We start from the raw sequence: 23267 nt of genomic DNA, 5'->3' as shown, positions 1-23267 counted from the left end.
ATTCATTCTAGGTGGGTTTCAGCGGATCTGAATTAAGCCTCGTCAGCATACAATTCTTCTTTCAAGTCGATGCCCAATTCTTCTCTGGTCTCCTTCAACTCATCCAAGTAGGCCTGATATTGTTCCTTATTCTCCACCTTGTGCTTCAAGGCCTCAAACGTTCTCACGGCAGTAGGGTAGTCGTTGACCCTTCTGCAAGCCTCAAGGGCCTTCTGGATCACCGATGGTGCTGGAACCAAATCGTAAGAGAAAGAGTTGTTCAAGATTCTCTGAACCTCAAACAAGTCGTAAGCCTCCTCAAATTCCTTCTCGTATCTGCTGTTAGTATAATGTTGATTAAATGACGGTGAATTAGGTAATGAAAGTGTGCTGAAGTTTGAAGTGAATCTAGCTGAGCCGGCTGAAGTAGGCTCATATCTAGCTAAAGGATTTTTCAGCTGTTATAGCACTTGTTCAGCAAAGTACGGTTGAACACAAGATTCGGCTAAAATTGTTCAAATCACCAACTTCACGTATTAAGGCTCTTCAAATTTTTGGAACATACCTGGCGGTGAACTCCTCAAATGTCTCCTCGTGGTGCTCAGAGTACATTCTCACGGAGGTCATCTTGAGAGGGCTCATGGCAAAGGAGGGTCTGGCGCTTCTGGCGACAGTGCGTGGAACATTGGCCCTCAAGGCAGAACGAAGCGTAGCAGAGATCATGTTCCGTTTTAGATTCTGGAAGTTGTTTGTGTCGGGGCGAACCTCTTGGAAATATCGTGAAGGTGTAATTTCGTTCGCTTTGAAAATCATACCATGGTCGTGCGCGGCACGGGAAAACCGGGACGTGATATCACCCCATTGCCCATGCAAAAAATGCAAAACGCAAAATTAGGGCCTACGAAAGCATTGATATGATAATGAACAATCTAGCTTGTGCAAAGTATTCAAAATCTCCGCCATATTCTTTTAAACTCTGGCGTTACTCTCTCTACAGCCAATAGAATGCTGGCAATTCTTTGGGTGCGAAATGCATCTTCTGTATAGAAGGTGAACAATCAGGATGAGGGTACGTGTGTGGGGTACGGGTGTGTTACCTGAAATTTCCTGGTTATCGTGTTCTGATTTTTTGCACCCATTTCTGCACAGACCTTGCTAACTTTGGCTCACACTAGACCATATTCTCTAATTGACTCTACACCATAGCTTCACACAATGTCAACATAATTATACCTGTATCTGAAATGCCAAATTATATAAATATCCTATCCAAATAAAACGTTTTTATGGGATTGTCATCTTTTATTTTTTTCACCGCCTGCGGTTCATTGGTTTCTTGAGCGGCTTGCGTCTCTTGATTGCCTTTCTCAGAGTGTTGGGCTGGTTGAGGTTAATGGGTTTCCACACAGGGAGTCTTTTCACATCCACCTTCAACTTTTGTTGCTCTGAAGCTCCCAACTTCACCTTGATCGTCACCCACGATTTGGGCCCGCTGTTGTTCACCTTAAGCGAGTTCGACAGCTCCCGGATGAACATGTAACCGTGCTTGTTTCTCTTGTAGAATGTAGAGCAGAAGTCCTCAGGATAGTCCTTAAGGGAGCAACTTTCAAGAATATACCTACTACACTCCTTGCCCAAGCAATTGTTGCGGCTTAAGCTCACCTCAGGAATGGCGGACAAGGGCTGCTTCTCAAGGTTTCCGAAGTTCACGACGATCTCTGCCGATAACGTTGGTTTTTTTCTTTTGTTCGTATTCTTCACCGAGCTTTCCAGAGGCTTTCTGCTTGCAGGGCGCTTCTCTGCTTGTTCAACTGGATGTTCAGCGTTCGTCAAAGACTGTGGTTTGTGATCTGTCGGAACAAAAGTAGGAGTGTGAAGCTTCTCTGAATAGAAATTGCGCTTCGATCTGTCTACTGCAGACACAGCAGGCACCAGATACTCTGGCATCGTAGGGGGCAACTTGTACGAAGGGTGCCTCTGTCTTGAAGTCGGTGGCACAGCATGTATGGACTCCAAAGACATTGGTGGGCTCACATTAACGTTGCTATTGAAGTTGCTATTGAAGTTGCCATTGAAGTTGCCGAAGCTTTGCCTATGGCCGTAGTTCTGCAAATTATTGGGAATCTGCTGTCCTTGATGGCTCTGAAAGCTTTGAGTACGTTGGTTCAGGAGAATCTGGTGACCTTGGTTTTGGTAGCCCTCGTTTAGAAAGCTCGGAGTATGATATTGCTGATTCAAGTATGGCTGAGTCTGCTGCTGCTGCTTTTGAAACTGGTGATGTTGTTGGTTGTTGTGTTGTTGGTTTTGGAGCTGTGTGTTCGGGTAGGTGCTTGCCTGTTGCAGATAAATTTGGGTCTGCTGATTCTGAGGCAAGATTCGGCTTCCAGCAGACCCCCAGATTGACGATCTCTTTGGAACGACTGGATCCGCTGAGTCTTTAAAGAGGTCTCCCAAGTACAAGCTGTGCATCAGCTGATTGAGCTTGTTCACGTCCATCAGGCCCAAAGACCCAGCCAGAGAAAACGACGAGCGTCCTCCAAGAGGACTGGGGTCCCTGAAAGTATATTCTCTGTTCACCTGGTCTCTACTAAAGTGCTCACGAATGAAGTCCCTGTTGCGAAGGTTTAAAGCATCAGGCAACTCTTTCGGTGCAACTGACGATCTGGGCGTTACTGTAGTTGAGAAGGGTGCCGTGAACGAGTCGTGGAAAGGAGTGTCAAGCAAATTGGACGACATTTTCACGTCTGGCGACAAGATCGACGGAGCAGCACGGCCCGTTTCACCGTGATGGTCAAACAATCCGGGAGCGCCGCTATGGGGCGCAATTGAAGCGCCGAAGACGCTGTCAAAGGAAAAATTCCGAGGCAGCTGGAGCCCAGCGTGGTACTTTTCGTTTTCGAAATAGTTGTCCGCATTCTCGAAAACATTGTGGCTATTTGGCGACAGAAACACATCAAAGTGAGCTTGAGCACCGTTTCCAGTGCTGGGGAAGAAGGAAGACTGTCGTCTTTCCCCAGCTGAGGAGAATTCGAGTACTGAGTTCATCAGGAGAAGTTGGGTAGTCTCGAGAGACTTGAAGGAAACGTTCAAAAAAAATTCTCTTGTTTTTCCTTTCCTTTACTTGCCAGGATCTCGCTGTTTTATATACTCTCAGCCAAGGCCTGGAACGAGGTGGTAAGACAGGACAGGAAAATTACGGCAGTATAAAGTCGGAATGGAACCTTACGAGATAGCCGCAGGAAAACCGAAGAAAATTTTGTTATAGAAGATAAAAAAAAAAACAAAAGAAAGTAGTTGGAGCTTTTTGGATTACCCCATCTCCCTTTATATCATCCGGGTTTTGACATATCGGGTACAAAACCACCACCCCAGGATATTGTGGTTATGGGAGCCTTGCAGGGTTCAGGCATGTCGCTGCGCATCTTCTTTTCACGCTTTTTTAGAATTCGTACAACAATACAAGTTCAGGATATTGGATAAATGACTTATACTAATATTTTTTCAATCTCTATAGCTCGCTTCAATAGTCTGATACTGGCTTTCGCCTTCTACGCTACTTTCTTCTCACTCAGACTATCAGCTGAGCGCAGTCTATCATCTGTTGCAGCCATTGGTGGTGGGTGCCTGTAGCATTGTCTGCAGGTCGGTAGTGTAACAGAAATGGCTGCGAATGTCCTTCCCTCGTGATGGTGGTTATGGGAAACAACGGTCAGCAGGAAATCATTTGATAGGAAATCGAGGTGCATTTCAGATGAAAGCTCAATGATTTTTTCTAGCGCATATCCTTAGAAGTTGACTATTTTTCTTTTAATTCTTTTCTTTTCTTTATTCTATTGTTTCGTTTCCAGACCTCTGACGGCTGAGTGAACCAAGGACGTGCGCAACCCAAAAGACTGTGGGCCCTCGATGGCGTCCCACTTGCTTTGTCAGATTCGTTCCTGTCTTACATAAACACTAAGTAGGTCAAGCACTTTTTTGCAACCACCAACTTCTCCTCCGAAATGAACCCCCCGTACTGGAAACCAGACGAAATCGAGACCTCCTTCCGTCCTGGTGCCAATGAACACAATTTCAGGCCCTCTGAGCTGGACTTCGTTGTTCACCAGCCAACTACTCCCCAAGCAAGATCAGCGGGCACCTCTCCCCAGCAACAACACCAACCGCCGCCAATACCACACGCAGCGCAGTCAGTTCCTCCTAGTTCCTCCCAAGCGCATATTCTGCCTCCAGCAAATCAGCTTCCAACGCCACAAGCGACTTCTGTTCCGAAAAGCACGGTGCATTCGACTCCTGCTGCCCTTCTGGATAGTCCAGGGTTAGAGCAAGCTCCTGGCAGAAGCAACTCTGTGGAAGATGCGCTAATGGGCACGACGAGGAAGGTATCTACGACGAAAAGAGCAGTGCAGAACAGAAACGCTCAGCGAGCTTTCAGGCAGCGTCGAGAGAAGTACGTGAAGGAGTTGGAGGCACGAGTGGCCGAGATGCTGGAGTTGCACAAGAAGGTGGAGGATCTACAACGGGAAAACAGAGAGCTTAGGGACTACACGATGGCACTTCAGAGCGAGTTGTTGAAGTTGACGCATAATATGAACAATGACCACAAGGATTGAGGAGGGTAGCTAGTGACAAGAAGAGATTTTAAACCAATAACAAGGAGGTAGAAAGTTAACAAGCGACAAGTTCAAAAAACTAAAAGGACTACAGCATGGTGATGTGAAGCTCAGGAATGCTCTTCTAGCGCTTGTGACACAGGCTTCACTTTTGCATCTTGGGTCTGCCCTTATGTCGGCTCCCACTTCAATACGTTAATGAAGAAACCAAAAGAGCATTTTCTGCAGCCTGCAGTCAATTCGCTGTTCTAACGCAAAAATGAAATCCATCAGTGTGTACTTCGGCATCGCAAGAGGCGGAATAGGCGACCCGTTTCGCTCCCAACGATACCCCATCTCTGCCATGTCCACACTACGTCTGTACATTATGTTCTGTAAATAGTGTATTGATTTCAAACAACAACAATACAAAGCTAACAATGTCACAAGCTCCACCGCCGGCGCCGGATCCCCAAATCCATTGCCCTTTGGAACCCCCAAATTCGTTGCCTCGTCCTCCACCTCGGCATCAGGCACTTATCCAGTGCGACAGGCAAAAGTGCTCTCGGGTTCCGCCCACCCACTGCCGGCTCCCATCCTGCCGCACAAAACGCCGCACTGATAACGCTTCGCTGCTGCTAACAGAGAGCCCACGCGAGCGCTCAGGCCCCAGTGGCTGCCGCCGGCCCCACCGCCAGGGCAATTACGAGGCTCCCATCACCACCACCCATCTTCACCACGCAACGTATTTCAGAAGCCAGTACGAAATTCACTTCAATTACGTGATGTGAGATATTTTTCGTTTTCTTCATCAAAGTTCTCAGTTATCCATTGTTGATTCGAAGTCATGACAAATTTAAACCTTCATGCTCTGCTGGCGCTGCTGGGAATGGGACTGGGACTGGGACTGGCAGCGGTCCCGGTTACGGCGCCAGAGGAGTCAGTGCGCCAGCGCGGGCGCTAGCGCCGGTTGCAAAAGGCGAAACGTGCAAACCCTCAGGCCCCGATTGTACTGCAGCGGCGCCCGGCATTTCTTCCTTGCAGTGAAAAGGTGCCTTTGGAGGTGTCAAGTATAAAACGGCTGGAGGCCCCGTCGCATGGCGGAGGGGATTTTTCGGTTGTGCTCTTTGTTGCTTGAAATCATGGACCCAGAGAACCCAGTAGCCCCAGGACTTTTTCCCGCGATCAACGCTGGCGCCGTGGCCTCGCAGTGGCAGCTCCAGACACCGGTGATAGTTGTTGAGCAGCAATAGTGACGGGTGGGGGAGAAGGGGAATTGACACTTGACACTTTGGATTTGCATTGAGAAGATCTTTTTTTGGTCATGAAATTGCTCGGTTCATAATATTCTTCAGTTCATAGGTTCCATTAGTGATGGCACCTACGGTATTGCTTGGACATTTCATGGGTGCGAATTGCCTATGAGAGAGGTACGCATGGTCGAGTGGCTGCAAAACGGACCACTCTCCAGCAGTCAGCAGAGGCCAGAAAGCAATTTATGGCTCGTTCGTGAATGGGCACAGTTGGAGGGCAGCAATGGTAGATCTATACTGACTGCTCGTGCCCGGATGTTCCCGTGTGCCTGGTACCACTGCTCAACTTACTACAAGGTCTACAGCGCTCTCTGTACACAGCCAGTATTGAAGTTTATAGCAATTCACATATGTATTTCTTTTCATAAACTTCTTTCATCATTTCTTCGTTTGTCTTTGGTGGTTGGACTCGCATGACTCAGGCGATAAACAAACACTGGAAAGTGGTGGGGGTGGACTCGTTCACTTCTTTCAGCCTTGGGGTCCATTCTCCGCACTGGCATGGGAAGGTTGCATCGACAGCAATATGTGGCCTAGGAGATCTCGTCTGCTTTTGGCCTCTCAAAAGTTTCGAAGGATCTCTCTGGCGCAGCGCTTTCGGGCTGGCGGAGCAGTTCGTTGCATTTGTCGATGATGCTTTAGTCTGCGATTTCGAGGAGGTTGTTGTTGTGGTCTTCGTCGTTTTAGTGGTGGTCGACGTGGTAGACGTTGTGACCGTAGTTGCAGTTTCGGTTGTAGTTGTTGCAATTTCGGTGGTAGTTGTTGTGGTTGTGGTTTTGGTTTTGGTTGTTGTTGTCGTTGTAGATGTTGTGGTTGTAGTTGTTGTAGTTATGGTGGTGGTGGTGGTTTTGTCTGTATCGACCGTTTCTTCTTCTTCGAACTCGCCGTCGCCGCCGTTGTTGTAGTTGTTGTCGTTATAGTATTCCTCATCGACTTCAGTGTCACTTTCATCGCCGTCATGTTCATGCTCCACTTCTTCATTACCGTCATCGTTACCGTCGCCGTTGTCCTGTTGGCATTGCTCTTCGCCATCGCCGTCGCCGTCATCGCCGTGGTACTCCTTACAGCACCCCAATGTCTCTCCTTCGTTTTTCACCTCCTCTTCCTTCTTTTCCTCCCGCTCTCTCGCCTTCTCCTCATCATCATCACCGTGTTGATCATCCGTGTCACTCGTCCTTGTGAAGACTTCCAGACCACCATACTCTTGGGGCCCACCATCAGCGCAGTTATCGGCGGGGGTTGGACTGCCTTCAACCAGCTGTGGCAGGCCTACAGTTGTTGAGGTCGCAAAAGGCCGTGTGCTCTTCTGCTGCTTCCTTGCAGCGGCCCTTGATCTCCTCTGTCTTCTCAATTTCGACTTAGAAGGGGTCTTGCTGCTAAAGTGACCATTGCCCTGGGGATGAGAGGGCGCCGCCTTAGTCGCCTCGGGAACTTTTTGCCTCTTAGATGTCTCCCAGGTCTCTTCAGGCGTGTCCTCGATCTTGATGTTATTCTCGCAAAAAACATCACTCTTTGGGGTTGTCACTGTGTCGGCAGCAAGCCTATCGTCGTCCCAGTCGTCGTCGTCCCAGCTCTCGGTGTCTGCCTCCAAGGGCGCCTGTGAAGATATGTCAATCTTTGAAGGACTCAATTCTGTGGCAACATTGGGGGTAAAGACCTCACAGTCAGTCTCGTTATTGCTCTCAGAAGAGTCAGAAATAGTATCTTCAACATCCTGTTCACACTCCTCGTCGCCATCGTTTGCAGCAGGATGGGAACTTTCCGAGGCGTAATCGTCGTCGTCGCCGAAGTCGTCGTCGTTCCAGCCAAGAGGTTCGAAGTCCAGCATATTGTTTGTGGGCTTCGCTGCCTCTGAGGAACGTAGTTGGGCTGCAAGAAGAAGGGGCTTCAAGAGCAGCAACAAGTCAGACAATGTGGCATCAGGCTTGGACTCCTCCTTGACATCCAAGGGAGTCGTCGCTTGACTGCCATTATTGTAGATCTCCTCATCAAACCAATCATCGTCGGACCAGTCGTCATCGTCGTCACTGTCGCCGTCATCGTCATCGTCGTCGTCAACACAAAAGTCGTTTGGTGATGTCGCATGCTCCACGAGCCTCTTTCTGATAGCGACACCGGGAACCAAAACCACCGTGTTATCACTGTCAACGAGCGACGAAGCGCTGCCACAACGGCCCCTCTCCTTCACGTAGCGGGCAATGTACTTAGAGAGATCCCTCAAATCTAAGTTGCTGACTACTTCCTCCAAGCAGACATTCGGTTGAGATTGGTCGCTCGGCAAAGGCACGATGTCCTTGATTACCTCCTCCAATCCAAGAGGTCCAGCGATCACCACCGAGGTAATCAATGGTGTGATCATAGCCGACCTCGTCGACACAGCCGCAAGCGCCATAAGGTAGTCCTTCTCCTTCAAGTGCTGGAGAACACACTTGAAAAGCTCGAAGAGCCTTCTGAAGTAGTGACACCTCGACAACTGCCCGACCCTCAAAGAGCTCGTGGTTTTCGACTCCAAGAGCTCGAGTTTCTCAAAGTCCATGGGACCGAGACAAAGCGAGCAGCTATCGAGCATGCTAGCGGATGGTAGAGATTTGAGCTCAGCGTAGTCTTCGTCGTCGACAAGCCCTCCAAACGAATCGTCGAAGTCGATCGCCTCTTCGTCGTGAGCGAATGCCTTCAATTTGCTCAGGAAGGAGTCTTGCCTTATGAAGGAGTCGAAGTCATGGTCGAACTCTGCCATCTCTCCTTCGTCGAGATCGAGGTCGGTCAACTCGCTGTCGCTGCCATCATCGTCATCATAGTCGTCATCATCGTCATCGTCATCGTCGTTGGCGGCGATCTCAGCGCCAACGTTGCCTAAACGCTGATCGTCCTCAGCTTCTCGCCTCTCAGCTAGTCTCCTCTCAGCTTCTCTCCTCTCGGCTTCTCTCCTCTCAGCTTCTCTCTTCTCGGCTTCTCTCCTCTCAGCTTCTTTCCTCTCGGCCTCATGACATGCAGCCTCGTACTGGGCTCGTTGTGCCCTCAAATACTCCTGCTCTTGTGCTCGTTGCTGAGCAGCTAAGTCGTGGTGGAGTGCAGCGTTCTGATACCATTTCCGAAAGAACATTTGGTTGACTTGAGCATGGCCAAACGGGCAATCAGGGAGCGGTTCAAGAGGATTGAACAACTCGGGCATGTAGTGGGTCACATGGGGCGGCTTGTAGAAGTGCTTGTGCCACTTAAGGTCCACGAGGAGCTCGTGAGGCCCGCTGTAGTATTTGACACAGTCGTAGGTTAGCTTTACTACGAAGCCTAGAATCCCCAAGCGCGGACCATCATCCATGGGCTTCCAATTAGCTTTAAAGTGCTCAAACTTGGAAGGACTGTCGAAGAGAACACAGGGCCTGTCAATGCCAGGTACTACCCTGCCCTCGTCGGGGCCAATCTCATACTCGACAGGCCTCTTGTCGAACGATTGCGAGAGGCCTGGAGGAGCTCCAAAGTGCTGTTTCCAAGAGCAAGGCGTCATACTCGTTGGTGAAGGGGTTGAGACTTGTGTCGAAAGGTAGTCAAGAACGAGTAGTTCCTTGACTTGTGACACAGGTTGGGGTTACCAGGCAAGAGTTCTGGTAAACAAGAGTGATATCTCTTTTTGTTTAACAGATCAACGATCTAGAGTGTTGATACTACGACCGTTGATGTCGATGCCTCACAAGTAAAACTTGAAGGACGGGATTTGGGTGGGTAGTTGGTAAACAAGCGTGGAAATCTACCTCAATAAAATCTTATTTGTACCAGCGTAGACCCTTCCAGACACTTGTCGCCGAGGGAAATGAGTGACTATGTCCAAGCAGGTCTTTGTACAATAGTGCGTCGCATTAGATAATATATCTTTTACTGGCCATCAACCGTTCAAACTGGCATGAACTTTCTCAGATTATCAGTTAGATGTCAGTACTAAACATCAGCTTTCTCTAGACACCCATAAAGCCATGCTTTGGTGTAGAATTAATGGCTGCAAAATTCTGTCAGGCATAATGTACTGTAGAGAGCACTAGGAAAAAGTGGTCCCCATGAGGTGCGATAGTTGTACGTAGATCAACAATTCATCACAAATTTCGTGTATAGCCGTGATTGTCTAAGTATCACTCTGTCTCTTCGTCGAGACCTTTCCACTTAGAGACCCGAATTGAAGCATTAGTGTTTTTCGTGTATAGTTTTCATGCATGTTCCTAGCTAATCTTAAGAAGGGTACTAGGGCCGTTCCAAAGCACAGCTCATAATTTTGCGTAGACTGTAGTCCTTTCAGGCTTTCTTGTGACTCAAGATAATCTAATAATAACAACTTGAGCAGTCATAGCAGTCTTGAAGCGAAATTTATTCTTGCTAGAAACATTTCATCTGTCTCTAGGTTCCTCGATGAACTTCTTTTGGTATATTCTTAACGCAAAAGCGTATTTTTTTTCTGGTTTTTTTTAGCGTTCTTCCGTATATCTTCATATCAGGTTAACGTACTGGCATAGTTTACGCTGTTGTTCACGTCTGATGGATGGGGAGCAGAAGATGCGGAGTGGTCCGTTTGTCCGAGTTACCCATGCATATCCATAACGATTGTTAAAACTCTTCTCTTTCAAGTAGATCAATCCCTAATCAGAGAATAGGCAATTTTTTTTCGGGAATTGTAGTGTACATCAACAACGGTTGGAAAGGTCGTGCGAGACTCTCACCATCTAGTACTCAATTTTTCAGCTACTCACACCCAAGAACACGACCCAGACACCACCACCGAATCCAGATCTTTTCCTCCAATGAGTCTAAGAATTAGTCGGAGCTTTGCGTCCAAAGCAAGAACTTTGGGCGTCTGGAGCGAGTTTCAGAAGAGATCGCCGGCGTTGAAGATCGACAACGACAAGTTCAGAAGCGATCTTTTCAACGGCATCTCTGCTGAGGGTCCTCACTCGTACCATGTTGAAACTCACAGAAAAAGCTACCATTCTCCAGAGCTTATCGACCCAACATTCAAGCAGGCTTATGAATTGCTAGAGAAGGAGGCTGAGAGAATATACAAAAAGGCTGAAACCACTGGTGATAACGAACTTCTCGTGAAGGCCGAGCTTGAGAACCCTGAGGTATTGCACAACTTCGAAACGGGTAAGTACGATTTGTCGTTGCCTGTTTACAGACATCTTGCGGAGGAAAAATGGAGGAGTTACGACCTCATGCTCACGATGCAAAGATTGGAGACCCTACATGTTATCCCTGATACTATGCCCACATTAGACCCTAAGGCTGATGTCAAGGTGAAATTTGGACACAACACTCGCAGTGAGTTCGTTGGAGACATTGAGCCAGGTACGGTGTTGCCAGCGTTTGCTGTTTCGGTGCCACCTACCATAAAAGTCCAGGAGTTCGATACCTCTGACTACGATTTGGGTCTCTACACTGCTGTGCTTATCAACCCAGACACTCCAGACTTAAAGAGAAACTCTTTCAAGACTTCTCTCAACTACGGTTTGCACAACGTGCCTTTGACATACACAGACAACTTGATTCTGCCCGCCAAGCTTTTGTCGAACCCGGAGTACATTTTCCACCAGTACACACCACTCGTTCCAGAGAAGAACGCTCAGAAACAAAGAGCTTGTTTATGGGTGTTTAGACAATCTAAGAAACTCGACAACTTGTCATTCAACCCAGACAAGTTTGACATCAGAAAGTTCGCTGCTGATAATGGTCTTACCGCTGTTGGCGCTCATGTGTGGAGACAAGTCTTCGACAGATCTGTCAACGAGACAAGAGAACGCTTCGGTCTTCCAAAGGGTCGTGTGTTTAGGAGAGTTAGAGGCAACAAGCCACTTGTGTAAATAGCGTGTTTGGAGCATTGAAATGCTCAATGTATAAAGAGAACCATGATGATGTATAACGGTTATGCTTTTGAAGCTGCCAGTATTTGATATATTCTGGCTACAACCCTTCTTAAAATAGAAGGAATTATGGTCGAGAATGAAAAGATCTTCTCCTTTGTTGCGCTATTTCATTTACCTCAATAGCCATTATTCACTTGCTGATCATTGCATCTGGGGTTAGCAATACGACAGCTATAGATTAGGAAATGATGTTTGAATATAAGGCAAATTTTGACCAAATTCTCAAGTACATACAAGATTCCAATGGAGAGCTCAGGCGACCTTTCCAACTATTCCAAAAAAGTATCATCCATGTATAGTAGCATAGTTGTACATGTGTCCCTCGAATTCTAATCTAATTTTCTCTACTGTCCTCGATTAGTGTATCCTTATTCCCCAAGCTGGCAGTTGGCTGTCCATACATTCCTACCCATGTACCACTGAAAGTGCGCGCAGTTGATGTAAAGAGCCTTCTCCCATTGCAAGTACATCTCCCACAGGGTTGTCGCATCTTTAATGTCCAATGACCATTTGCGATACTTAGAGCTCCGTGAACTTAACGAACGTGCTTGGGCAGGCGAGGTGGTTTTCAAGCTCGCCGGAAAACAGGACCTGAGTTTGAAGAAGAACACTGGCTTCGTGAAAAAGCTTAAGAGTTCTTTCAACGCTGATCAGTATAAGCAAATCCTCAAGGATGTCGAAACTTTGAGCTTAGAGAAGTATCTGACAGAGATTGTGGGACCAGCTTTCGAGGGCACATTGAAGGTTTCGAAAAACGATGATATAATGGCAGCGGTGGAGATCATCAATGCTCTTCACCAACGCCTCAATCTTCTGTTTACGCCCTCTTACTTGTCTCACGTGGTCAATGCTATTGTTGAAAAGGAGCAGCTGGACTTGGCGGTGAAGCAGAGGCTGCTCTTGAAGCTTATTACGGAGCTTTCTTTGACTGGAGTTGCTACCTCACTAAGGCAATGCGACTCAGAGCTTCTCAGCACTTCAGCTCTTAAGTTGGCTTCAAAATCTCCAAACGACTTCATTTTGGTTCCACTTTTGAAAGATGTTCTATCTTATCAGTTCCCAAAAGCTCATGCATTGCCGGTAATGATCTCATGGTTGAAGCGCTACGCCTTTTTACTAAAAGAGGAGAACAGAACCCAAATTCCTGATTCCTGCTTGAATACCTTACAGCAGATATGCTCTATGTACTTTGATAAGGTTGTTGGGCTCCTAAAGTCATTGCACAGGGAAAAAACAAAGCTTGAATTGAGTAACAAGAAAGCTATGATCCGTACGGGTAGGGTCCTCGAGGAAAGAGAGCAAGAGCTCAAGGAGCTTACTCAAGTTCTTGAGGCTTTGGATCATGGCTGCCCTACTCTTGCCGAACTTTTAAACAAAGAAATGCCACCTATCGACGTCTCGGTACAGACTAAGAATAACGAGTCAGATGTTATCGTGAAGGCTTCTCATGAGGAGGAGACGAAGGGATGGTGGGAAGATCAGCGTGAAAGGAATTTCTACAAGAAAGTTCCCAATTATGAAAGCGTCGTAGCCTCAGAGGGGCCAAAGCTAAAAAAGAAGGAGTACGCGAAGCTTTCAGAGGGTGAGATTGTCAATCGCTTTTTGGAAAAACTTGAGCTTTCTACCACTGAAGAGGATATTGATAAGCTTACTGCTGAATTGCACACCTTCATCCCATCTAACAAGGCCACACATAACAGGATCTTGCGCTTCTTCCTAGAGGTGAAGAAGGTCGACAATGTAAATCTTTTTGCTCGTTTCCTTAAAATCAACGAGTCGTTTTTCCCAGATCTCATAACTGAGCTCATTGATGCATTGGACAGAGGATTTCGCTCGCAGATTTATGGAGATATCATCAACTTCAAGAACCTTTACTTCTTCATTGAACTTATCAAATTTAATCTCATCCCAACCCATGTTGTCTTCCACAAAATACGGAGGCTTACACTAAATATAGAGGGAACGAACAATGCTGATATTTTGCTGATATTCTATGAAAGATGTGGAAAATTTTTGCTTCTTGAGAGTGAGTACCAAGAAACTACACGTGAGATGCTTGCACTTTTGAGCAAGCAGTCAAAGTCATCAAGACTTTCCGTAAACGAGAAGTTATCTCTACGCAATATGTTCTTAATTGTCAATTCCTTCACAGCAACAAAAAACAAAGTCAAGGCTACTACAGCGGAGATGACACCATTACAGGACTTCGTCAGTCAAATGCTTAAGAATGTTCTATTGGACAGTAAGCTTTATAAACAAGCCTGGTTGCTTGGTAAAATAAAGTTCAAATATAGCGCTGATGCCCGCGATACCTTTGTTTCGATCTACCTGCGACCTGAGGAGCTTGGGCTTGATAAGCTCGATATGTATGCCAAATTGTTGAAGCATTTGGGAACACAAGGAAAGGTTCTCGCACCTCTTATTGTTGATGCATTGACTGAGAAGGTGATCAGGGGCTTAGAGTTGAACGATTACAGGCAAAACTTGGCAAGAGTGGCTCAAATACGCTTTTTCGTTGCACTTTACAAAAACAAAGTTCTTAGCTTTCGCTGTATTATTGATTTGCTTTTTAAGATTGTTACTTGGGGCCATCCAAATAACCTACCACTTCCGGGTTCAACTCTCGACATAGATCCTTATGACAACTATTTCAGGATCGGCTTGTGTTGTACGTTGTTAAATAATATCAGCTTTTCCAAGGTAGAGCAAGCTGGTCTCTTGACAGGAAGCACAAAATCATTGGAAGGCTTTCTCACCTTTCTACAGTACTATATTCTGACAAAGAAGAAACCACTACCGCGTGAGATACACTTTGCTGTCGAGGAAGTCTACTCCAAAACGTTCATCTCTCCTGCTCGTGATGATCCCTCGCGTGCACTCTCCCTACTTCAGAATTTCAACTCTCAGAGTAAGGAGCCTGTAATTGAAGAAGAGACAATTATCGACGACTCCGAAAACGATGCTGTGGAGTTTAGTTCCGATGATGATGAATCTGGAATGAATACTGAAGAAGAGCTTCGATCAGACGACGAGACCTCTGACGACGAATCACATAAAGACGCAAGTGGTGACATCACCAGAGAGGATGAAGATTCGGATGACGAGGACGATCATGAAGACGAAGATGAGGGTCTAGTCGATGAATTAGTTGAGGATACTGCTGAAGAGGAAGAGGAAGACCACGCTCCCTGGGCAAGAAAGATTGAGGTCACAGAGGAGGATAAAAAGTTCGCTGACACCATCGATGCGGGCATACGTGATGCATTGCAAGAATCTTTAAATTTATCACAATCAAAATCTAGAGGTACATTCAGAATCCCAGCACCCTCCACACTTGCCGGTACGCAGAACGAAGCAGTGAACAACACATGTGGAGTTCTACCTAACGGAAGTGTAAAGTTCAGTTTTCTTTCAAGAAAGAACAATGTTAAAGAGATGCATCTACCTTCCGACAACCAGTTTGTCGATAGGGTTGTCAGAGAACAGGCTGCGCAGAAAGCGAATAGAGATAAGATTATTCGCTTGATCAACAACATGGAATAACTCTTTATTTAAGTTACAATCCATTAGTTCTAAATTCTACTTAAAGCACTTCTACCATAACTACTGTTACATCGTCTTCTTTTCCACCCAAATATTTTTGACCGGTAAGTCTGGACAACTCTTGAGCAAAGGCACTCGGGAAATTCTGATCCTTAGAAACCTTGACAACTTCCTTGACCAAGCTTGTGGCGGTGTCAGCCAACGGAGCCTTCTTGTCTCTTTTGTCCTTCAAAAACACCTCGATGTCTTGCGGAACAACATTATCAGTGACACCATCGGTAGCAAAAAGCACAAGGTCTCCTTTTTGAAGTTGCCAAGCGTACTCGTCACTCTGTTGAGGTGAATCGGTGATGTATTTCTTGCCCTGACGAGCTGCAGCCTGCAAAATCTGTTGCGGAATTTTTGCCAACTGATAAGGAGTGTTGAAGTTGTGAGTCTGGAATTGAGTCTCCTCCACGAGCTTGCAGTCTCTGAATACACCACACCAAGAGTCACCCAAGTTGGCTACCTTGAGTTTTCTATCAGGGGATATGATTCCAAGACATGCAGTAGTTCCACCAATTTCCACTTTTGGGGATTTAGCAATCTCATCAAAAGCACTGCAAAGAAGAGATTTGGGTGTGAGAGAGTGTTGTTTGGATGCATTCTCAAAGATGGTCTTCATACTGTGGCAGAGTTCCCTAGAAATGGCTGAGGAATCGTACCCGGCTTCAGCCCATCCGCCGACGCCATCAGCTACACCCAAAGCAAAGTAGCCATCCGAAGACTGTGTCGTTACGAACAAGTTATCCTCGCCCGAGGGCAGCAATTCTGCTGGTGTAAGCTTAGTGTTTCTTGTGAATACATTGGACTTTGTACGATTCTTAGGTTGAAAAGCCACCGCCACATTGAAATTGACTATCCTATCAATCGAAGACTTGTCGTAGTTATATGATGCAGACGTTGAAGAAGCAGCACCTGCTGATGACGAGGAATTGGATCCATCAAAGGAGGCTTCTGATTCACTGGAGCTCCATTGGTTGTCTGAGGTATCTTCGGGGTTCGATGCAGAGTTCTTTGGTGCCCTGCTGAACGACGAAAACGAAAAATATCTTTTGAACGCAGCAGTTTGGAGACATTCAGAGGCAGCGTGGTGGGAAGTGTACCCAACTAGGGCTCTTTTGGTTAGAGCTGACAAGAGCATGGGGAGTAAGAAGCAAAAGAGCAAATACACGCGCATGCAATTTTGGAGGAGCAAATGAGAGTCCGCGTCCCGAAAAGGATACTCGCTGATATGTGATGAGATTTATGAAAAGCTGTAAGCTGTACGTGAGTGAATAGTGTATGAGATCACCAAGTGCGACAAACTGCGAGCCGATCTGAGGCTGGTGGGCAACGTCCATGCTGGATGATTTACGTTTTTGAACTCGAAGGGCTACTTGGAACCGAAGACTTGAACAATTGAAAATAAATATTAGAAGCAAGAAGGAAAAAGCTATTATGTAAGCATAAGTCAGGCTCTTCATTGCCATCAGCAAGAGAAGGTGGAGTAAGTGGTAGGTTTATTGGCCATGAGTCTGCGACCACTTGTTGAGGGAAATCATGTACGAACTCATTATCAACATTATAGCCTTTGAAGGATGCTTGAACCGGTTTGACTCTGGGCCGTGGATGGGATTAACACAGCGTCTGGTGGTCGAGACATACCGTACCCAAATCCGGCATTTGGGTTCACCTTCTCTTCAACGTCTAAATACTCGTCGTATTCGATCTCCTTATCAATCAGGTCTAGCCAAGTAAGCTATAAAGAGACACTATAAACAGCGAATCTCATCTCGCCCATTGAGCCATGCTCTTTGTACTCAGTGCTCAATAGCACCAGACTATGACTACCGTGGATTGCCCCGTCGAGCCAGGTCTCCCTACAGTTCTCCTCCCTCCTGATTGCACGCAAAGTAATTTTTGCCTCACGGCCTTCGATCTTTTCTTTAAGGCACTAAGCCTTGCCAAAATTGGGTGCATAAACTCATTCAGTATATCTAAGTGAGTCTCCTCAATCAATAATCATTCTTGTGAGCCGATGGTGTATAAGTTCTGTTGCATCCTTGAAAGAGAGTAATTTGTACTCGTTATTGTAGCGTTTCTCGATGGGCAAAAATTGCTCCAAGTTGAGAATCTTTTACTTATCGGGTATCTCATTCTGACTTACGATCGGAGTGGAATGGTCTGCTTCGCTCGTGGCATTTTCACTGAACTATCTTCGAAGAACCTATGGCAATCTCCAAGTAAGTTCTTGTCTAACCGAGGCTGTCGACCATCTTGGGTGCCCTGGGAAGAGTGAGCTTACAATAGCTTATTGATGTTGGAGTTGAGCTCGTTTTTTCTGATTCGTATTAGCAAAAATATAATTACCTGCTGGAGTTTCTCTCTCTTGCATTTCGCTTCCTCTGGCTGCAAATTCCTGCAAGTGGAGCCTGGCGGTTTTCGCAGGCGAACTTGCACTTCAGGCGACCTCATTAACATCACAGAAAGGCCAATGGATACGCCAAACTAGAGACACAATTCAAATTGTCAACAATGAAGAAGTTCATCATCTTAAACTCTTAAAAAGAGAAGACTTGATTTCATGCTGTTTCAGGGCTTTGAAGCTGTGTCACGTGCACTTCCAACCTGCAACCACAACACATTGTTGAAGCATAACTACGAGTATGGTGCCTCGCATTACAAGATTTAGTATCATCACCCTCTTACATTGCCGTCTAAGAAGGCATTTTTACGTCAAACGTGCCGTGATTAACAAGTCCTGGTGTACGGGTGTCCTCTTTGGACGTCCAATCATATTACAGTGAGAAAAGTTAAACCGAGCGAAAAAAAAAAATCAACCTTGAGTCCATAGTTCAAACACTCTACATATATATTATAACACATCTCTGGAGCTACCAATGTCGACGTTCAACGTGTTAAGATACTCTGCTCTCGGTGCTGGTCTCGTCTATGGAGCCGTTCACAGATACAACTTGGAGTCCGCTGTCAGTGAACAGCGCAAGGCCGAGGAATGGAAGAAGAAGGAGAAGTTGATCAAGCAGGCCAAGGCCGAGTACGCCAGATTGCACGCTCCAAAGGAACAGCCTAACAGTGGTGCTTCGTTGTCGTTGAAGACGTTGGAGGACCCCAACTTGGACTTCGGCAAGGTTTTGGAGTCCTTGGTTCAGAAGTTGGAGTAAGCATCGACGCAAAGAATGAGTAATCGTCAGATGCTGGAGAACTTGAAGTTATGAATTACGGATAGAGTGAAGAGGAGGTACCGTTTTGAATGATGGGATCGGTGAATTCCTTGACCATGTACTATGCTCGCATCAAGGCATCGCCCAGAGCCTGCCTAATAAAATTTTACAAAGAGAAAAGAAGAAATGTAGTTTTGAATGGCAAATTGAGTGCATCAGTTATTACGTACACATGCAATTGAAATGTCACAGTCTGTGTTGACGATCACGTGACTCTTGGTTGGCTATCTGCCCAAGCGCAGTGATAAGCGATAAAACCGAACCTCTCTACCCATCAATATATGCTTTGATTCTAAGTCTGATTATGACACCAGTGTCCTCCACAGGTGCTTCATTCGTGGATGATTCGACTACTGCCACTGGATTGCTGGACTCTACCGATGTGTTCACTGAGCATCTAGTATGTCCCATATGCGACGAGGATATGATCTCATTGACCCAGTTGAACAGACACATTGACGATGAGCACACTGAACGTACCGAGTCTAAGGGCTCAAAAAAGCGCACACCTCAGAAAAAGACAATCAAGCTAGATCTTTTCGACAATAGCAATGGGTTTGGTCTCAGAGACTCTATCGGGGACACTACCGAGGGAGTGTCTGGAGCAGGACAGCAACATAAGCTAACAAGATCCCACTGGAAACAGCCTCTCATTGGGAAACCTAATCACTGCTCGGATGAATCCTGCAAAAAGCTTCTCAACGTTAAGAATGGCATAGTCAATTGCCGGAAGTGTGGATTACTTTACTGCAATGACCACACTCGATACAAAGTAAGGTTAAGTGATAGCAGCGAAAAAGGCGGTGTGCCGCAGTACGATTCATTTGGAATTTTTGCAAGATGCTGTGAAAAGTGCTATTACAACAAAGCTCTGATCAGATTAGGAACTCAGGTAAACAGCCGTGATTTGACTGAGGACTTCTTCCAGAAAAGAAAGGAATGCATTGCCGAGAAGCAATCTAAGAAAGACATACTTCAAAAACGTTTTATTAAGCTCGCCCACCTTATGAGTGAAAATTACTTGTGGCACATCGAGAACAAGACTTCACTTTTCCTGATGATTAGTGCACCAAGACCACCATATACAAAAGAGGAATACTTGGAGAAAGAAAAAGAAATTGTCGGATATGAAAATTGGCAGATCGACAGCCAGATTACCCACTGCCCATTGTGCTTCGTTCAATTCAATTTTCTCATTAGAAAGCATCATTGCAGGCTATGCGGGACAATCGTTAGCGATCTCGCAATGAACTCTGACGATCCATCTGCATTCTGCTCGTTAGTAGTGCCAGCTGGTATATTCATGAAAATGCTACCGACGTTGAACTACCTGCCGCTTGTTTTGAACAATTGGAACTCGCTAATACTGCTAGACCCGGAGTCTTCGAGGTATGCAAGTCTATTTTCCTTTAGGTGTTGTAAGGCGTGCAAGAACACAATAATACCAAAGGGCCATGGTGAAGACACAAATGAAGCTGACACAATATTCGCAACTTACAACGAGCTTTTAATCCTAAAACAAAATATATCACATAGCATGCCGCGATATGAAGCGATGGTGCTGGAAAACCTTGATCGTCAGAATGAGCAAACGAATAGGTTACGAGCGAAACTCATGAAATATCTCAAGGATTTTGAAACAGTCACTGCATCCTTTAGACGACGGGCCTTTCGTCTTGACCCTCAGACAAAAAAGCATGTACCCGTGACAAATCCGACACTCGTTTCAAATATGTACAAGCTGATGATTAATTTCTTGCAAGATTCATTACTTCAATTCAAACGTACTAATGATTCCTTTCTGAATTTGGAAAGGGAGCGATTGTCTGGTCAGCTTGGAGGGATTTCAGTGTCTTCAAATACAGTGACATCACCAGTGTCTTCGTCAGCTAGCCCAGTCGACCAAAAGCCAAGGCTCACAAAGAAACAAATAAGGGAGTTACGAGAGGAACTTATGGTTGTAAGTGAGCAGAAATTCTTGGTAGAGCTGCAAATTGACGATGCCAAAAAAGGAAGAAGATTTGATGAGATCCCAGCACTTTCAGATAATATCAGTGAGCTAGAAAAGCGCAGGCTGGAGCTCGAGAAAGAATTGGGTGAATTCGGCTTTGACTAAGCGCAACAAAAATGCGATAACCCCGTGGGGTTGGGACGTTTACGAACTTTTGTCGTCGTGGTGTGGGTAGTTGGCCGTCTGGATCCCCCAACTAGCGTGGAGGCAGTATCGAATTTCGTGGGGGTACCTCAGAAAAAAGCACTGGCTCCTCCACCGAAATTGGGGGATCTCCCCATCATGTGGGCCATTTGATCGTGGGGGATCTCGATCCGACCAATAATTCATCCATACTTAGCCCATATCTGCCCTCCTTGTCAAGGGGTTCGACCGTTCTTTGTGGGGGCGCATCGTAAAACGTCACAATCTGGTGGAGCTTCGGTCGCGCACCCATGTTTAGGTCATTCAACTGTCCCAAACAGTTCCTTGATGATGGGGATGGATGTGATTGTAATTCTTTCGAAAGCTAAGCGTCACAAACTGCTCAGTGAAGATCGAGATTTTCCAAAAGCTTGTTTAAACGGGTCCTTGGGGACTAAAGCGAAAAGGTATAGATCGGAGAAACTAAAAGTTTGTACAGGACCTGTACAAGAATCTGCATCGGACCTTTTCTAAGACACACCTTTCTCCACCTTCTTGAGTTTCTCCCAATATCCTTGTTGAGCGACTGAGGTTTTCTATATAAGGTGTGGGCGATCTTCGTCCCTTGTGGTGCTCAGAATTTTATATTCTTACCCATCATTACTTTGCAGCACTAGCTCATGGTTAAGGTTAATCTGCACGTTGATTCGGACATCTCTGGCTCGGACCATGTCTCAAAGCTTGACATCCAGTCAATACTGAGCTCCAGCTTCGAAGTTGAAATGAAAAGTGACAATGAAGGTCACAAACTGGTCTGGAAGGAGGTCAAAGACATCTTATTGTTGAAGAAGTTGTTTGAAAAGTATGAGGAGCGGCCAACTCCATCAGCTGTCTATAACTGGAGAATATATGGCACAGCTCTCATTGCTTCTGCTGCAGCTATCATTATTGGTTACGATGGCGGGTTCATCGGTGGAACGGTAGCGTTGAACTCGTTCAGAGAAGAGTTTGGCCTCGACAAAATGACTAGTTCTCATGCCGACTATATCATCTCTAATATCATCTCTGTATTTCATGCCGGCTGTTTCTTCGGAGCTTTGTTCTCCTACCCTTTCTCATACTACTGGGGAAGACGTATCTCGCTCATTATTGCGGCCGTCACCATCACCGTGGGCTCTGCTATCATGTTGGCGGCGTCATCGAAGAATGGGTTAGCTCCTATTTATGTGGGAAGAGTGCTTGCTGGTCTTGCAGTCGGATTCTCTACAAACCTAACGCCGGTTTATCTTTCGGAAATTAGTCCCCCTGCCATAAGAGGAAGAATCATCGCATTGTACGAAATCGGCTGGCGTGTAGGCGACTTGGTTGGCTTTTGGATCAACTATGGTATCGACTCGCACGTCACGCCTAGCACAAAACAATGGTTTATTCCATTTGCAATTCAGCTCGTTCCAAGCGGCATGTTCCTCGTTGGAAGCGTGATCATGAAGGAAAGTCCCCGGTGGCTTTTTTCAGTCAACAAGCATGATGAAGCTATAAACAATTTGTCTTGGTTCAGAAATCTTCGGGAAGATGACGAATACATTGTTTATGAGGTAAACCAAGTCAAGGAGTCTATTGAGTATCAGCGCAATAACGTTGGCCTTGGAATAACCGATCCTTTTAAGCAGGTCTTCTTGAGCAAAGACCGCAAAATTCTTTACCGCTTATGCCTTACATGTTCTCTATTCATCTTCCAGAACTTCTTGGGAATTCAATCCATCAATTACTACTCTCCCAAGATTTTCGCTAGCTTGGGTGTGGATGGCACGAATGCTACTCTTTTCTCGACGGGCATGTTTGGTGTGGTCAAGTTTGTCTGTACCTTCATATACATTCTTTTTATCGTGGATTCGTTTGGAAGAAGAAAGGCATTCATGTGTTCCTCCACTGTGTGTTCTATTTGTTTTTGGTACATAGGTTCCTACCTCAAGGTCAACGATCCTACGCAACCTGGCGTCGAGGCTGGTCCTGGCGGCACTGCTGCTATCGTGATGATGTACCTTTGGATTGCATCTTTTATTCTTGCATGGTCTGGCGGACCTTTTGTTGTCGGCTCTGAGGTATTTGATCAAAACATTCGGTCGTTTGTGCAAGCGATCAACGCGGCTGTTTCTTGGGTTCCCATCTTTATCATGAGTCGTTTTACATCCGACATGATTAGAGCTATGGATTACGGCATTTATTTTTTCTTTGCAGCATTGGCAGTTCTATCGGTACCATTTGTGTACTTCTGCATCCCCGAAACGAAGGGGATTGCCTTAGAGGACATGGATAGATTATTCAACAAGAACCTTCCTCCCCGCATCGCTCACTCTGTTGTTATCAAGGAGGCAAGAAGAGGTGCGGAGGAAGTCATGAAAGAGCATCAAGGATTGTTCAAAGCAGATACTGCTAAGCAGACTGAGGGACGTCATATCGAACATTCTACTACTCTCATGGAGTTCAATACGAACAAGGTCTAATTGAGATTTCTCGTTAAGGCTAGTGCAGCGTACAATAAT

The 23267-nt window shown here is 46.0% G+C and overlaps 10 protein-coding genes across 10 annotated transcripts; 6 read left to right on the top strand and 4 right to left on the bottom strand. All coding sequences in view use genetic code 12, as the record gives it.

Moving 5' to 3' along the window:
• Window positions 1-32: 32 nt before the first annotated feature.
• Window positions 33-702, bottom strand: COX6 (cytochrome c oxidase subunit VI; the record flags this gene model as incomplete). The annotated part of the gene is made up of 2 exons (XM_029036297.2): window positions 33-315; window positions 545-702. 2 exons carry the CDS (start codon window positions 700-702, stop codon window positions 33-35), a joined length of 441 nt encoding a protein of 146 aa, XP_028889188.1.
• A 588-nt stretch (window positions 703-1290) lies between these two features.
• Window positions 1291-3024, bottom strand: CJI96_0005296 (uncharacterized protein; the record flags this gene model as incomplete). The annotated part of the gene is made up of 1 exon (XM_029036296.2): window positions 1291-3024. One exon carries the CDS (start codon window positions 3022-3024, stop codon window positions 1291-1293), a length of 1734 nt encoding a protein of 577 aa, XP_028889187.2.
• A 956-nt stretch (window positions 3025-3980) lies between these two features.
• CAP4 (Cap4p) lies at window positions 3981-4589 on the top strand (the record flags this gene model as incomplete). Its single annotated transcript, XM_029036295.2, has 1 exon — window positions 3981-4589. The coding sequence occupies one exon, from the start codon at window positions 3981-3983 to the stop codon at window positions 4587-4589; it is 609 nt and encodes a 202-aa protein (XP_028889186.2).
• A 1710-nt stretch (window positions 4590-6299) lies between these two features.
• On the bottom strand, window positions 6300-9386 carry CJI96_0005294 (uncharacterized protein; the record flags this gene model as incomplete). The annotated part of the gene is made up of 1 exon (XM_029036294.2): window positions 6300-9386. The coding sequence occupies one exon, from the start codon at window positions 9384-9386 to the stop codon at window positions 6300-6302; it is 3087 nt and encodes a 1028-aa protein (XP_028889185.2).
• Window positions 9387-10665: 1279 nt separating this feature from the next.
• On the top strand, window positions 10666-11721 carry CJI96_0005293 (mitochondrial 54S ribosomal protein mL38; the record flags this gene model as incomplete). Its single annotated transcript, XM_029036293.2, has 1 exon — window positions 10666-11721. One exon carries the CDS (start codon window positions 10666-10668, stop codon window positions 11719-11721), a length of 1056 nt encoding a protein of 351 aa, XP_028889184.1.
• Window positions 11722-12279: 558 nt separating this feature from the next.
• CJI96_0005292 (uncharacterized protein) lies at window positions 12280-15327 on the top strand (the record flags this gene model as incomplete). Its single annotated transcript, XM_029036292.2, has 1 exon — window positions 12280-15327. One exon carries the CDS (start codon window positions 12280-12282, stop codon window positions 15325-15327), a length of 3048 nt encoding a protein of 1015 aa, XP_028889183.2.
• Window positions 15328-15367: 40 nt separating this feature from the next.
• On the bottom strand, window positions 15368-16510 carry PTC7 (type 2C protein phosphatase PTC7; the record flags this gene model as incomplete). The annotated part of the gene is made up of 1 exon (XM_029036291.1): window positions 15368-16510. The coding sequence occupies one exon, from the start codon at window positions 16508-16510 to the stop codon at window positions 15368-15370; it is 1143 nt and encodes a 380-aa protein (XP_028889182.1).
• Window positions 16511-18248: 1738 nt separating this feature from the next.
• Window positions 18249-18530, top strand: CJI96_0005290 (F1F0 ATP synthase subunit e; the record flags this gene model as incomplete). Its single annotated transcript, XM_029036290.2, has 1 exon — window positions 18249-18530. One exon carries the CDS (start codon window positions 18249-18251, stop codon window positions 18528-18530), a length of 282 nt encoding a protein of 93 aa, XP_028889181.2.
• A 364-nt stretch (window positions 18531-18894) lies between these two features.
• PEP7 (phosphatidylinositol-3-phosphate binding protein) lies at window positions 18895-20706 on the top strand (the record flags this gene model as incomplete). The annotated part of the gene is made up of 1 exon (XM_029036289.2): window positions 18895-20706. One exon carries the CDS (start codon window positions 18895-18897, stop codon window positions 20704-20706), a length of 1812 nt encoding a protein of 603 aa, XP_028889180.2.
• Window positions 20707-21404: 698 nt separating this feature from the next.
• Window positions 21405-23228, top strand: HGT14 (Hgt14p; the record flags this gene model as incomplete). The annotated part of the gene is made up of 1 exon (XM_029036288.2): window positions 21405-23228. The coding sequence occupies one exon, from the start codon at window positions 21405-21407 to the stop codon at window positions 23226-23228; it is 1824 nt and encodes a 607-aa protein (XP_028889179.2).
• Between the last annotated feature and the right edge of the window lie 39 nt (window positions 23229-23267).

The sequence above is a fragment of the Candidozyma auris genome, chromosome 7, assembly GCF_003013715.1.
Source record: "Candidozyma auris chromosome 7, complete sequence".
Classification (NCBI taxonomy): domain Eukaryota; kingdom Fungi; phylum Ascomycota; class Pichiomycetes; order Serinales; family Metschnikowiaceae; genus Candidozyma; species Candidozyma auris.
This window is presented reverse-complemented; position numbering and strand designations above follow the sequence as displayed.